General features: G+C 41.4%; 1 protein-coding gene across 8 annotated transcripts in view; it reads right to left on the bottom strand.

Moving 5' to 3' along the window:
* The window catches only part of ST6GALNAC3 (ST6 N-acetylgalactosaminide alpha-2,6-sialyltransferase 3), a 238,284-nt gene that overhangs the window by 43,925 nt on the left and 178,638 nt on the right, over positions 1-15,721 (bottom strand). Inside the window, exons 4-5 of one of the 8 annotated variants that reach the window (XM_080601520.1) lie at positions 11,472-11,571; positions 8-9,864 (exon numbers count right to left, since the gene is read on the bottom strand). The exons of 6 other annotated variants lie outside the window; for them this stretch is intronic. In XM_080601520.1, the coding sequence (XP_080457646.1) occupies positions 9,733-9,864; positions 11,472-11,571 (232 nt within the window). In that variant the 3' untranslated portion in view covers positions 8-9,732. One more of the 8 variants, XM_080601526.1, reaches the window with a different exon arrangement.

Below are 15,721 nucleotides of genomic sequence, written 5' to 3'. Positions count from 1 at the left end.
CTGAAATTTGGAAATGAGAGGACAGGTTATAATTGTGCCTGACACTAAGGGAGGGTCTTCCAGGGAAAAATCTGCCTGTGGTCCTCCTGCCAGGGTGGCAGATTACAGCCAGCAATTCTCATTGCTCTCATCCCTGAGGATTTTTGTGCAGGAGTCTGAGAAGGGAGAGGGTCTTTCTTCTGCACAGAGAAGCAACAATAGCTTCCCTAGGACAAAATCCTGGTATAAATATCCTCCACTCTAAAAAGTAACCTGGATCAATGTGGCTTTTTGTACTGTCAAATACTAGGAGTACTGCATTGCGCCACTTTCTCTGGGAGATCCAGCATAGGCCAGATGCTATTTCAGTACCACCAGCAGCAGAACTAAGGCTGATGTTCTACACTGGGGTTTTGCAGGGCGGTGAAACAGTGGTGATGGGGAGTTCCCATAATGGGTAGTTTCAGAGCTTCTGGACATAAATGAACCTTTCCCTGAATCCATGGGACTGGGAGGTACCAAACTTATCTATTCAGAAATTAAGGCCATTTTCTCGTCACAGAGCTCCGTTATAAATTATCAGTCTTCTTGACTGCCTTCCATCAAAGATAATTCCTGCTCCCTTCCTGTGCCTAGTACTAAAGCTTCAGACTTGTGTTTGCCTTAATATCTGTAAATTACAGGGTTTTGGAGAATAGGCTTAGAAACTTCTGAGCCTAAAAAATTCTTAGTTCAAACTATGTCCCCAACTTTCCTAAACATTTGCTCTGTCATTCAAATGCATAAAACCTTGTAATCTGAAACATTCTTCTGCAAATGACTGTGATATTTCCAGTCTCTTCATTACAATTAAAGAACCTTTAATTCATTCCATCCCACAAGAAGGGAAAGACTCCAGATATGTACCCTTTTTTTCAAGGTCAACTGCTTCTAGGGCAGTTTCGCTACAGTTATAACTTCAGTTTGTACTTACAATACTGCAAGGGTGAACCTTTGTGGTGAGCTCTCTCCCATCAGTTCTGAATTCTACCCCACTACTGGCATTAGCATACAAAAACATCTGCTAGAACGTGCAATTTTTATCACAACTATTAATGAAATGCATCATAAACAATAAAGTTTAATTAGTAACTAAAGTGTCTATAGCAATTAAATAAGAAGGAAGTGTTCTGGAACACAGCAGGATGGATTATACTTTGAGAAATTTACATTTCAAATGAATTTTAAAGATGTTATTGATGGAAGTTTGGGGGAAATTGAGATTTTAAGAAAATAAGATATTGACTCTATGACACTCAAATACATAACTTGGCTGAACATGAACTTGGTACTGGAACTGCAGGTGGAACTAATGGGAGCAGCTAATAACATGAACTGCACTGAAGAAACATTAAAAAAATAAAAGCTTAAGAGATCCTAGTGTAATGACATGACTCATTAGTGTTAGGCCAGAATAGCACTTCAAATTAAAGAATACATCTTCAGTTATATGGTAAAGAAAAAATGCTAATGTATTTTATGCCTGAGTATTTGAAATTGAACACAGCTGCTTACTATACAGTCATAGCTCTACCTGAAACACTGTAATCATTGAAGATTCAGAGCAAAGGTCCTATTTCAAGACAATTTGGGAATAACTTAAGTGGACAAGTGGTGGAACACTGTCTGCTTGTTTCAACTCACAGTTCATTCCACCTGAATTATTCAACCTACAACAGCAAAGCTGGATAATCATCTGGGTAAGAACAAAAACAGAGGAAAAGAACCAAGCAGCTGATTTCTCCTCTACGACAGGAAAGTAAAGAAAGCATTAGCGTTTGCTCTTCTGTGGAAAAGGCAGTGAAAGGTAGATGGTGAAAGAATTACACTGGCTGATTCACTTGCAAAGTGAGTTTTCAGCTTTGCACAGGCTGCCCTGAAAGCGAGCGAATCCTCCTGGGTTTGGAAGAGGACAGGGTCACCTCCAAACCAGGCTGGTGCTCGTGCACCTTCCCACCCAGCCTGTGTCGAGGCTCACCGTCTCCGTGACCCCCCTGGGAATGGGTGCTCAAGCATGCTGAAACAGCGCCGGTCCTGGAGCAGCGGCCGTGATGTGCCAGCTGCAGCCCCGAGCCCTGCAGAGGTTCTCCAGCTTCTGAGCTGTTCATGAGGATATTTTTAGGAAGAGGCAAATTGTCTGGGTGGTACAGGAATTCGAACTGTTCCCACTGACATTAGAGATTGCAGATTCATTTTTATGATATTAAGAACTGAAATCTTTTGGGTTGATATTTGCATTTCACAGGCTTGCCATGAAGTTTCACTTTTCAGACCAATCTAACCTTTACAACAATCTGCTCTCCCTAATTGCCCTTGAGTTCTTTTTTCCTCTTGTTGCCTATTGTCTTCCCCACTATCCCATGCTCAGCATAGCAATCTTGGTGATATTTAAGACACAAAATTCAGGGCTTTGGTGCTACATTAGAATTTTGCTTGGTTTCATAAGGATCCTTGGGACTGTCTACTTTCTCCTTAAGGGAAGAGGTAAGTAAACAGAGCAAAATGTATTTGTCAATAGCTTCATAAATAAAATCCCTTGACACTTCTGCTCCTACTCATATCCCTCTTTGTTTGCATATTTACAAACATCCCAGCACTGAAAGATAGGATTTTCAAAAGCATTCAGGTGTTTGTTTGCTTTGCTGCTAGTGCAATAGGAGGTAAAAGTGTCCCTTACCTAATGGGAGTCCTGATAAGCCTTTGCTTTTAGTAAATCCCATCTCCCGGGTTGTTCCTCCCAAGAATGTTTGCACAGTGAGCACCACAAGAAGCTGATAACTTAGCCCAGGGGATGTCTGCTGCATGGGGTAAATTCTCCCTGGAATATCTGCTGCTGTCAGGTGAGCTACAGGCAGGGGCTGTTTCTGCTACACAGCCTTGCCGGGTGACAAACTTCTCTCTCGCTTGCTCCTCATTATTACAAGGAGACGGTGCCAGTAGCTTTCTTCTGTTCTGAGGTACAGTGGGCAGAGCGAATATCCTCAGATCCTCACTTCTGAGAACTGCTTTGCACTCTAACATTCACATCTGCGCAACATGAAGGCAATGCAAAGGCAGAAAAACCGTGAAAGCAGAAATCCAAATGTGTTATTCAAAGGCTTGAAGTTTTCTTCTTTATGCTCCTCTAATGTCTCTGAAATGAAATGACACTAGATCTTTTTAACTGCACGCAGAAAATCTGATCTTGCAAATGCTGGCTGCTTCCCTCCCGGTGCTGAGAGCTGCTCCCATTGATTTAGAGCTCCAGTGCTCAATGCATTTGCTTGGTACCTGCGGGACCAATCTCATCATTTATATTTTTATTATCGCAAGGTGAAAGAAAAAACTGAACTCTCAGAGTTTGTATTGTTAATACATGGAGTGGCCACAGAGCTGACTCCTGGAGCAAAGCTTAGCAACTGGAGGGCACATGCAAATGTCTGCATACTAAGTGGCTGAGAGCTCATTTTTCCTTGAACTCAAACTTCAGTCAAATGACATGACATATGGAAATGGCTGCTTCAGGACCGGCTCATTAGAGCTCTTAAGACCTCTGATTCACCTACCGTTTTAAATGCAAAAGCTTCCACAACTTTTGTAAATATTAAACAAAATAATTGTGTGTGCACAAATGTATGGGCAGGTTTTCAGACAGCTTGGAAAAAAGCACTCTGTGTTTGTTGCCACAAAAAATAATAATAAAAAAAAACAACCACACTTATTTTCTTCTGCGAATGTCAACACGGTATGGGTGGTAGTGAATTCTAATTCCCAGAGACCACTGTCTGCTCATTCAGCCCTGCGTGGATGAGGGAAGACAGCTCCATAGAAGATCTAAACCAGGAGGCATCTAAATTTTGCAAAGGGTCTTGTGTCTTTAAAATGAGACAAATCTAAATCTCACCTCTGCAAAACACTTGTCTTTGAGGTGTTTTGCTACCAGGTAGGCTCAGATCAGAGGTCTAGAGTTTTAATTTTTTGTTCCCTGATACCTGTTTCTTCCCTATGCACAGCAATGCCACAAACAAGGAAGAAAGGCTGCCTTATAATTAGAGCACAAGGCACAGCAAGGGGAGAGAGGATATTCACACAGCTTAATTGAGACACTTTTCCCCAGGCTTTCTACAGCCATTGAAGACAGAGAACTTCAGAAGGCAACCCAGGGCCCCTAAGTAGGCCTCTATTTTTAAACACCTCTCTCTCCAATGACTCTCAAAAGGACTCCAACAGCTGTGAAAAGAGGCTTTCTCTCCAACGAATACAGAAGGAGCAAGAAAGCCAAATCTTCTAATGTAGGTCTCTAATTACGAGTTTAAATCTCCTCAGTTGTTTCTGCTTATTCCGGAAGACCATGTGCCTGACACAAGGCAGGTGCCTCAGTTTCCTCACCTGCAAAATGGGATAGCTGCTCCCCTTCCATCCATGGGCTCCAGGGCTGTGAGGCTGATGTTGAAGCCTGTAAAGCCCTGCAGCTGTGCAATGAGAATGCAAAACAGGTGTCACCCTTAGCTGCCACGGACAGAAATTAGGATATGGAGTGAGGTGCTGCCATGAACGCTGTGCGTTGTATGGAGAGGCGGTTTTCCCTACAGTAATGCTATCCTGGATGTAGCATAGCTATTTTAAAATGTTTTACGATTTTAAAGCATCAAAAAGGTCAAAGTTTAATAACTGTGGCAAATAATTCCCTCTACCTTTAGCACTACTTCCAGTGTTATTAACTTATCCCCAGTCTCGATGTAATATGCAGTGCAGCAGTCGGAGCAATGCTCTGCCAAGTTGACAGGATCAGCTTCTCGAGGGACCTAAGGGTAATTCAGCCTCCAACTTTACTGAATCCTCTTTGGACCAAAACCTGCTAGTTGAACAAAAGTTGCCACGATGTGTCATATGCTACAGAACAGAAGAGATGTGAGATGTGGGGAACATTTGTAATTGAAAACACACAGCTGAGTGCAAGAGGAAGCCAGCTGCATTTCGGAAACTGAAGGGGATGGTTCCACATGTCGAAATAGCAGTTTTCACTAATGTTATCCAGAATAAAGAATAAAAGGTTTGCTTTTGCTTCCACTGAAAGCAGATTCAGGCTTTAAACTGATTATGCTAGCCACTTTGCTTGGATCGCTCTAAGAGCAAACCAAGGCCTAACCCAACATGTCACTGAGAAGGGATCCATGTTCTCACAGCATCAACACAATCAGTCCCCAAAGTCCAACTAAAATAACAATCTATTCAATTAATGTGGTCTTTTTCCCTGGATCTGGATTTTCTCAACTGTATCCATGATAATACCGATATAGCACACTCCCAAGCCAGTGAGTGACCACGCTGGGTTTCAATAGTTTTTGATCGGCACCCATTTAAATGAATCTAGATGGCCTTTTGCTCTAGGAATTAATCACAGATACTTACTGATAAAACATTTGGCTCTGCTGCATTTTTAAGTGTTCTAGTAACAACGGTGATTTTTCACATAGGTTAGAGAGACTTGTGCCCGGCCCACAGCTGGAGGAGGAGCATTAACAGGTATTTCTGCACAGTCAAAATTAAAACTCTGTTCCTACAAAAACTCATATATGAAATGTCAAAATTTACTTTCTGCAAACGTTTATACCAGATGTGATTGCTTGCATGTTTGCAGAGCTAATGTGAGAATCGAAAGTAAATTAATTTAAAAATTAAAATGAATATTCATAGAAGTTTTTAGTCCATATTACTCATCCAGCTTTGTTTAATACAGAGGCCAAGGAACAAACGTGCATGGAGGCAAGAACTTAATTCCAGTCTCCTTTGCTGCTCCAATCTTTTACGCGTTCTGGGCATAGCCTGCTACTCTCCAGTGCTGGCAGTCAGAAAACCTTCATTAGTATTAACATTTATATCAAAAAAGAAAGAAAATCATTTCATTTTGCTCATCCCAAGACACATATGTGGAAAGAAATGTGGCATTTCTTAGCTGTAAATACACTGTACTGGGGATAATCTCCCTTCCCGTGCTCGAGTCTAACTTCAGAATTAGTATTAATGCCATGACACCATGAAACAGACATATGGAAGTGTTATTTGTTTCTCATTTGCCAAACAGATAAGAATATGGAAATAGTTTCAGTCCATTTGTTTGATGAGCTTCCTAAGCCAGTAATAAACAAATCAATACAATTAGTTTTGGCTCATCATCATTAGAAACCTTCACTACTGGGATACAATTTAATTATACCTCTTGTTCCACAGCAACAGAAAACCTTTGAAAATGGACTACTTTGCCAACTATCGAACCAGGAGGGAGGAGCAAGAGGATATATCAGTGATGGAAGAGTTATTTTCTAAGCAGGGTGTACAACATATATAGCATATTGTGTGATACAATTTCCCTGATAGCAAGCCTAAAACATTCCTTCCATTAAGTGCTTATGAGCAACCCAATGTGAAATCCAGCTGTAAAATGACTGCGTATATGACATGCTTCATGGGAATGTTGCAATTAATGCAGCATGCATCAATCACTCTTGGACTTGATTACAAACTGCACTAATCCTAATTGATTAATTAAGCCGCAAAGTTACATACAGTAATGTAGGTTAAAAATCCTCACCATATGTGTGCTAATGTCCCAAAATACATTTTCATTGTGGAGATTAATGCCGTCACTTTGTTCTCAGCTGCGTATCTAGATTCTAACAAGTAAGACTGGACTACACATGGATGTTCCCCAAATTAGAAATTCTTCAGCATAGTAATGAAGTTAGCTGCAAAAATTAGGGATGAGGGAAATGAACATCCAGGTTCAAACCCTCAGAAATGCTTTTGGGAGGAAAGAAGGTAAAGGCTGAAATCTAAACCTGCCTTTCTTGGAGAACTCCTGAAGCACACTTCTGTTGTGGTGATGCCCGCTGCAGAACAGTCCTCACTGCAGGGGTGACAGCAGACGATCCCAGTCCTAGGTGTCTGCTTGTGCTTAGAGTGGCAGCTCTCCAACACTGTCCGTCAATGCCTCAAGACTTTAATTGGCATTTGCGCACCATCTCATTGTGCCACAGTTGCAGTCACTCCTCTCTAAACCATGTCAGATGGGCTTGGAAGTGAAAATGACTCCAGAGGGGGGCAGCTGGGGTAGAACAGTGCCAGCCTGCATAGGGAGAGGGCCCAGGTAAGCTGTAGGTGGAGATGAAAGAGCTGCACAGGAGAGGAGAGAAAGCTCCTGTGAGCTCCCCATCATGGCTCCTTATCAAAGGCGAAGTTTGCCAGGCTTTTATTTGCCACCTCAGTCCTCCAGGAAGAATGTGTCTAAGGTGACTTGATACATAAATAACACATCACTCAAAAAGCATTAGATTCACTGCACACGCAGTGCAAAGCTCACTATTGTGTTCATAACAATGCATCTTTGGGTGTCACATCTGAGATCGACTTGTGGGAACTTTTTACACAATCAATAAACGTTATCTCCAAATTAATTGCTTAGATGTTTAAAAGTGTATGTCTGCTCAGCGCCCACCACCAGGCACTAGTAATCAATGCAATCTACTGTATAATTATCCTCCTAATTATCATCTTATTTTTGAATGGCACTACAAGGGAAAAAAAAAGTCATAAAATATAGCAACTGCTGTATGCGTACTTTGAAAAACTGTGTATATTTTAGGTTTCCACATGCAGAGTTAAGATGCTAACTTCGGAGAGCCTTTCTTTAGGTGTCTTGCTGTAAATAAACACATAGAAATTACAGCAGGTTGTCCTAGCAGAAATTCAAAATGTTGTCAGAATGACAAAAAGGGCACTGTAGGACACTGAGATGCGGTCCATCAAAGGCTCTGCTTTCAAAGTCCTTGAGGTCAGTTTTCAGCTTCTGTTGGACTCCATCATCATCAGAAAGAACCAATTCACACTAGAAGGTAGGTATGAAAGGAAAATTACCCTAAGCTTCCCCAGTAATGCCAAAGTGACACTGCCAATTCAGTATCTCAGCAATACAGTCCCAGAGTGAGTATCTGAAGATTTCCAGAAAATAATAGGATTTTTTTTAAAAGCCTCTTATACAAGCCTCTACGTTTAGCTTGGCAAAGTCTGAGAAAAATAACACGGTCTGTTTCATGTTTGTTTATGGTTACTTTTGTCATCAGGATGTCAATGCAGTCTAAAACCTATGCATTTGCCCTTCCTAAGGTTTAACACTTTAGCTTCTCTTCCATCAGGACTCTGGATCATAATCCAAAAGTAATGGTCTAGCATCACTTAAATTGTCATCCGGGTACAAAGCTATTAAACAGAGCTGAGCTGATAAAAAGAAAGAGGCTACTACTGGTGAAATGTATTGATAGCTGAGCTCTGTAACAAATTTATCAGTCTTTTCTGTAATGTATTATCGCTAGTAACTGGTGTGGCAGAGTAGAGACGGCACTGTGTTTCTGGAGCTATTAAAAGCCCATTTTTTCCCGAGGAGGTTTGCACTGTTCAGATTGAAGAGCTCAGTGTTGCTGTATTGTCTTTGCGTGAACACCTTCCTCAGCCTCACAGGACATGACATTGGCTGCAAGCCAGTAAAGCGAATCCTACAGTTGAGATGAAAGCGATGTGAGCTTGGGGGAGGAAATGCAAATTTATTAGCACAGTCATGCCTGAAGAGCATGGGGAGTTGAACCTTTGGCACAGCTCGAGGATCTCTCGATAGGCCTGTGCCTGTTTCACTCCTTGCCTCTGCTGAGAGTGCAGGGGAAAAGCCGCAGTAGCCTTAACTCAAACATCTCCACGGTGAAAAAAGGAAAGCTAATCAATTATGGGCTGTTATGTTAAAAATGTGGCAAGGCCATTTTCTAGGATGTCCTATCCTCCACAGTGCAGTAAATCATCCATGCAAATACAAGAGTTGTTCGTCTTGTTGAACCCTTGCAGCCCTTCTGGCCTGAAAATGTGATCCAAACGTCTTTTGCTTCACTGGCTAGCCCCTAGGGCTGTGAGGTTTCACAATTTCCTTACAAGTTTTATGGTATTTAGTATTCTTTGAGCCCCACTTTCTGGAATCAGTTGACTAGATGGGAGGCGTCCCCTTTGCTGAGACAGAAGGCATTTTCTACCCATCATCATTTCAGAGAACAGCTGGAAAACAAACTCTGGAGGCTCAAGAACAAGAACACAAATTAAAAGTACTCCGTGATCATCCTTCTGACATCTCATCCCCAGCCTTTAACAGCTGGAAATGATGACATTAAGACACCTTCCGACACCTCAAACAAGCTCCTGTTCCTGATCCGGAATCCACCCAGGGACTCAGAGGAGAAGCTCCACACTACATGTCAGTGGGGATGGGATGACAAGCACATGTGTCACTTCCAAAGAGACACCTTCTTGAAGCATCTGCTGGCTTTTTCCAACAGCACTGTTTCACTGCAGTGAAGAGCCAAAGTTCAAAAAGCAAGAAACCAACACACTTTGGGACTTGAAGGTAAGCCAGCTGTCTGAAGGTCTGACCTTGCATGGCAGTGAAAAATTCTGAGGCTTGTTACTACAAGTCTAGAAACCCTTCCTAAAGAGAAAATACAAGTGCATTTATTTCAGTGGGCACGCATTCAGAAGAGTACACACATCGTGTGCTTTTATCTGAACATCTGATTATATATATGCAAAACTATTTGATTCTGTCATCACCTTGGTAATTTTGCTGTTTCATTGTTTCTTTTAAAACAAATGATAGCTGCAAATACTGCAATAACAGGCTAAAAGCTTTAAATGCACAAAAGCTTACACATGCGTTTTCTGTGGTGCCTCACAACCTGACAGCTCCTCGCTGATCGGGTCTCTCGGATCCACAGTTACAACGTCCATTAGGATCTTGCCGTGAATTCTGCTGTTTGATCGTTCTAACAGTTTTTCCTAAGAGGATAAAACAATATGGCCAAATTCTCTATTTCTATTAACGTGGTTACAATAATAGGCCCATAATTCCTACAGCAACCACTTAGCCACGGTCATGTGCTGTAAAATACAGGGGCTGTGGAATTTGTCAGAACTTTGAGACCCCTCAAAATTGCCTCTGCCTTCCAAGATTTAGTTAAGATTATCTGGGAAATTTATGCCAATGGGGATCATACAAGTTCATCTGCAGATTCTGGTTCAAAGGACAAGTCTCACGATTTCAGAATATGTTCTTCCATTTTAATTGAACCCAGGATGCTGAAAGCATGCTGCAAAGCAAAGTCCTTTACCAGTGTCCCTTTTTCTCCAAAACTGAACGGCTTGAGTGGATGATTGTTATGGAAATGAACGGAAAATGTCAAGAGATTCTGAATTTCAAGTGTTCTGCTCCCGATATCAGATCAGACTGAATTGTAACACGTAATTAATTGTGTATCTGCCCAGTGTACTCAATTAGAATGCTTTTATTAACTGAAATAAATATTTCTTGTATGCATACACCCAGATGGTTGACTTACATTAGCTGTATGACCTATAACTTTGAACATCTTTATATGCAGTTAAAATCTCAAGCATTCTGTTCCATCATCATAGTTCCTTGAATTTAATATGATATGAATTCAGCAAGTCACTTAAAAAGAATTTGAGATGAGATAAAACAAACAGTATGTAAGAATTTCACCTAATCTGAAGATCCAGTAACAAGGGACAGCTCTGGTTTTATAATCTTGCTTCAGAAAAGAAAGTCTGTCTTATAATCACTGAAAATTTTAATTTCTCTGCACAGAATGAAATTCCAAATGGGTTTTGACAGTAGTAACTCTTATGCAAACCTATTTCATTTTAGTAGCTGAACATCAATTCATGCCATAATGAAAAGCAAATCTTTAAAGTTGTCTTTCACTCTCTCTCTTCCCGAGCATTTAATACAAATCGATGACACGACGTGACCGCTATCACAACATCTCTCCTTGCAGATTATTTTCTTAGTTAGCTTCACACATTTAATCAACGATGCTAAGATACTAAAATCCCTTTGCTGCCTTTTTTCAATTTATCAAGACTCGGTCTCCCTGCAACTTTCAGCTAGCATGTAAGTTAAATAATACTGGTTGAATGTGGATTTATTTGGGGGTAATAGTTATCCGTGAAATAGCATAAATTTCATTTAAAAAAAAATAGTGATCTAATTTAAACAGAGGAATTTTTGAGTGCATGCATCACAGACAGCATGGTAGTTTATCTTTCAATAGGTCTCCTGTTATAAACTGTAAACTTCACTCAACAACCTCAGTAAAACATTTTATATATATAAACTGACGCCTAATTGTGTGCTGACATTTGTAATAGTGCAACAATCCCACGGATCTTTCTATTTTATTTGGCAAAGTGCTCTTTACAATATCATTCACTCTCTCTCTCGAGATATATAAAGGTTTAACTGGAGCTTTAGGATACACTGCACACGGTTAGAGAATTCATCAACAGCCAGCCAACCTCTTTATTACTCCTTCATTCCCTGGGTTTATGAAAAGGGCTGTTAATTCAGTAGGCAGCACTCTTACCTCTGTCCCAGAGCTGCTGGAGTGATGGCTCTGATTCCTCCCGCACTTGCACTGTTCTGAGTCTGCAATAACTCCAGTGAAATCATCAGTAAAACTGGTCCTTGTGAGAGGAAAACGAAGCCCTTTATCTTTTCGAAAGCAAGTGTTCTTTCTTACTGTAAAGTAAATGCTTTTTCTGCATTGAAGCTATTAAAAATGTCAAAGTGCATCTTGCAAGGCCAGAGACATTTTACTTTTATAACTAAATTCCAGTTTGAATAATCACAAGAGACAGTTAAAAATATGTTTTCAACAAAAATAGGGGCAACATTTTCATGAAAATGTTTTCCTCCCATGCTGCATTTTCCCTACTCTGCCAAATGCACATTTGTTCTTTTCTTTCATTCTTAAACGTCTCTATGCCATTTAGCAGCCATTGCATTTCATCCCAGAGGTGGCTGCATTTCACAGTGGATAAAAGAGACTCTTTTATAAATAGTAAAGTTAATTATTTCATCTTATTTCTTCATTTCCACTAAGATTAGCTGTTATAAATAAATACATTTACAGTCATCGAATACTACTGCCTAATTTCCCATTAGATTCATTCTCTACAATTCTTTTCCATAAACTCAGACTCAGCTTTTTTTTTAACAAAGAGGGCACATGATTTTTAATTCCACTAGGATTATGTCTTTGGGTCAAAGCATAATTGCCTACAATAAATAGAATCATGAAAGAGTAACTTGGAAATGGTGAGACAATATGCTGGACCTGTTCAAAAGACATCTGGTGCCCCAATTCACTGGTAGCAATGCTGAAGGGCATTTGTTTTCCCCTGCTATGTGAAAATTCAATTTCCTTTGAACTAGGGGGAAATCGTATTTTTATTGATTAAAGAGAAAGAAAAAAAGCAGACATACCCAATTTTGTTGGTATCACACAACATCTCTGCCTTTGTGTACGGTGCACTACTGCTTTAACTAAAATATCGTTGGTCTTAATTTCTTTAGGTAGCAGCCAGATCTGGAGAGCCAAGTGGGAAGACCAGTGGGAAACAGTTCTGAATCTTTACATTTAGAGTTTGCCTCAGGCTGTAACTGTTATTCAGCAGAGCGGCTTGGCAGGGAAGGTATATACTGCTTTGTAAGGTAAGAAAGGGTCTCCACTCCCACCCGAGCACCAGATGGAACTGATGAACTACAATTAAAGCAGTACTTGCTCCACTTACAGATGAACTGGCAAAATATAAACTGTGGCGGACGGGGGCTCAGCATTTCTCTGGAAAGCAGATATGAACAGAGCTTTTAAAAACCTGGTAGTTGTGTGCCAGGTATCCTCAGCATCCTTCCCACCAGCTCTACATTCCCCTGAGTTGCTTCAGATACCTGCCAGCCCCTAAAAAAATCACCAAGCTCTTCTCAACATCAGCGTCCTTGCAATGGCTCCAGGACACACATCTTGCACTGGCTGTATGTGCTTTGGCAATTTAGACTCTGGTGCCTCAAAGTTATTCACACAAGGGGAGTAAATGCCTTTTCAGTCAGCTGTAGAGCAGTTGTGAACAGCTGGAGCAATGAAAGACAGCCTCTTTGAGCTGGCTCTCCTCCATTCAGCTTGCCCACAACTGTGGAAGCTCCCAAACATGTGGGAAGGTGACAGGGATTCAGCATCCCCAAGCACTGTGGGGCAGCTCCCGCCTGCTGGGCTGCTACAAGCCAGCGCGGGCTCTGTGCTGTGAGGGGTGCGTGGCAAGGGGCCCTGGGCTCACGTGCAGAGAAGGCAGCGGCGTCTTGAGGATTTACTGCAGGCCTTTCCTGAGGCCACAGCCTGGCCAGGGGGCACACTCTTGTTAACAGCTTTAGCGCCTGGGAGCAGCAGGGAACCTTTGGAATAGTAACATCCAGTGCTGAAATCGGCCCACGACAGATGGGAAACTTAATTCACTCCTGGAGCAGGCACTGCAAAAGGTTAGTCACAGAGACACGGGTCTGAACAGGCACTGTAAATACAGTTGGGCATCAGCTTATGGTACCTGACTCCTTTGTGATGAGTTTCTTTTCCATTTCATTCCCTCAGTGGGTTCACCGCTCCGCCCGCAGCCCCACAATCACAAGAGGGAACAAGCCACGATGTTACGCGCTGGGTAGATTCACACCGCGCTCACAGACGTGTGGCCCAGGTACAGCTCTGTGGGTCCCACGGCGTGAGGCTACAAGGGCAGGACAGCGTGCTACAGGGAAGGCACGGACCTGTCCGCACTCCTTGCTGATCTACGGCAGGAATGAATCTCAGAACAAAAGGCAGTCAACTAAAACTGCCAACTGTATTCACGGATTTAAGTCCGCAGTACTGTTAGCTTGAATGTCCCAGCTGAGTTTAGTCATCGCAGAACTGGAACAAAGCAATTTCAGCCATTTCTAAACTCAATTTTTGCACTGGAGAGATTCCAGGCAGCTTTGGACAGTAATCTCACTGCAGTCAGCTATGGCAAGGTATTCCTTTATCAAAGTGAGCTCCAGCACATCTAGCATATTTGTGAAACTTCTGTATAACAACTAAAACTTCCCCATACTGTTCCCTACAACTAACTTCTTGGAAGAATATTTAAAACTATAATTCCTACACTTGGAAAAGGCACTCCAGCTATCTGGCCGAACATCTGTGAATAGACTCTTTTTGTACTTCTCTCACTTTTTCATTCTCATTTTTTGACTCTGTCCCAGGGTGGAATTAATTGTCTGATCCAGTTTTATGTTGACAGAAATAAACAGTTAGGAACACCAGGATGGCAACCAGACAGAAAGGAGTATGCTATAGCAGACTAACTTTCTGCTCTGCACATATTAGAAGACACGAAGCGCAGCCAGAAGACATAACCACAACCTATCTCTCCATACTTTGCTAATGAAGAGTTAAGTGTCTAGGTCAGGCACCCAGACTGCCTTTAGTAAACAGGGAAAGGAGAAACAATTTACTTCACCTATCTTTAGACAGCTCTTCCAGAATAAAATACTTTTTAGAGATGCTTACTGGAAACTGCCTGAAGGGAGGTGAGAGAACAATCTAACCCAAGTGCCTTACCTCCACACTGCCACAGCAACCCACTGAAAGTCTACCTGCATGAGCAATTTCACAGCTCAACCTTTAGCCATTTCAAACAATTTCTGTATATTTTATATTTAAAATGATAAGAATCCAACCTCAGTCAGTTAACTATGTTTAATTTAAGCCTTTGGTTTTTATTGGGTTTGGAGTTCTTGCCTGCAGCAGCTCTCTCCTTTTGCATTAGCATTCTGTGTCAAGAAGCTGCACCCTATGACATTAGGGGTCTAAAAGTTTTATGACTGTATTCTGTAGCACTAAAATCAAAGAATCCAAATCAATGCTACAGATCACAGGCTGCATCATTGGGAGTTTCTGACTATTAAAAAAACATTTCTCATGATCTGTGTTGTAAATACACACTCAATCAATTTTTAAAACATATATTGCTCTGAGTGCGTGGTGATGGTAATGGGAATGGCAAGAATGTCACCGAGATGTTCCTGCCCAAATGTCTCCCCTGCGACTACAAGATGTTTTATTGAACTGATATGTGAAACTATCAAGACAGGCATTACAAACACAGGCGCATACAGTTTGTTAGTTATAGCCAGGCTCTTTTGTAGCACTGATGACTGAAGTTATGGCTACTAATAATGCTAAAAACTGATTTGGTAAGGCCACTAATTTTATAATCCATAATGGTGCAGATCGGATGACTAGGTACAACTTATTTTTATATATTCTTCCACATGGAGGCTTATAAATGCATTTTCCTCTGATAGATAAGCTAATGGTCCAGCAGAATTCTATTTTTCCCCCCAAATTTATTCAAACAATGATAAAAACAGGTTACTGTATTACCCCTGATATTCCATGGGTAGTTACAGGTACTTTTTAGGGAATCAGACAAAGCTTAAAAGGAAAACCAACCCACGAAGCCAGCCTGTGACTGAAAGCAAGCCATATTGTTTCGAATTCTGTTCTGCTGCCAGAAGCAGAAAAGCAAGAAATGAAAGCATCTGCTAACTACAAGGTGGGGAAGGCTGCCGACCAAACTCCTTAGCATCCAAAGAGCGCGACACAATGAAAAGGGTCCAAACTTCCTGTGTGCGGCTGCAAACCGCTCGGTGACACTCGGTGCGAGGCTGATATGACTTCTTACATGGTAGCATTGTAAGGTAATTTGGAGTTCAATTGTACTTTAAATAGAGATGTCTCCCCTA

The sequence above is a fragment of the Anser brachyrhynchus genome (genome assembly GCF_964034855.1).
Source record: "Anser brachyrhynchus genome assembly, chromosome: 8".
Classification (NCBI taxonomy): Eukaryota; Metazoa; Chordata; class Aves; order Anseriformes; family Anatidae; genus Anser; species Anser brachyrhynchus.
The sequence above is the reverse complement of the archived record's forward strand: the minus strand, read 5'-3'. Positions and strand labels throughout refer to the sequence as shown.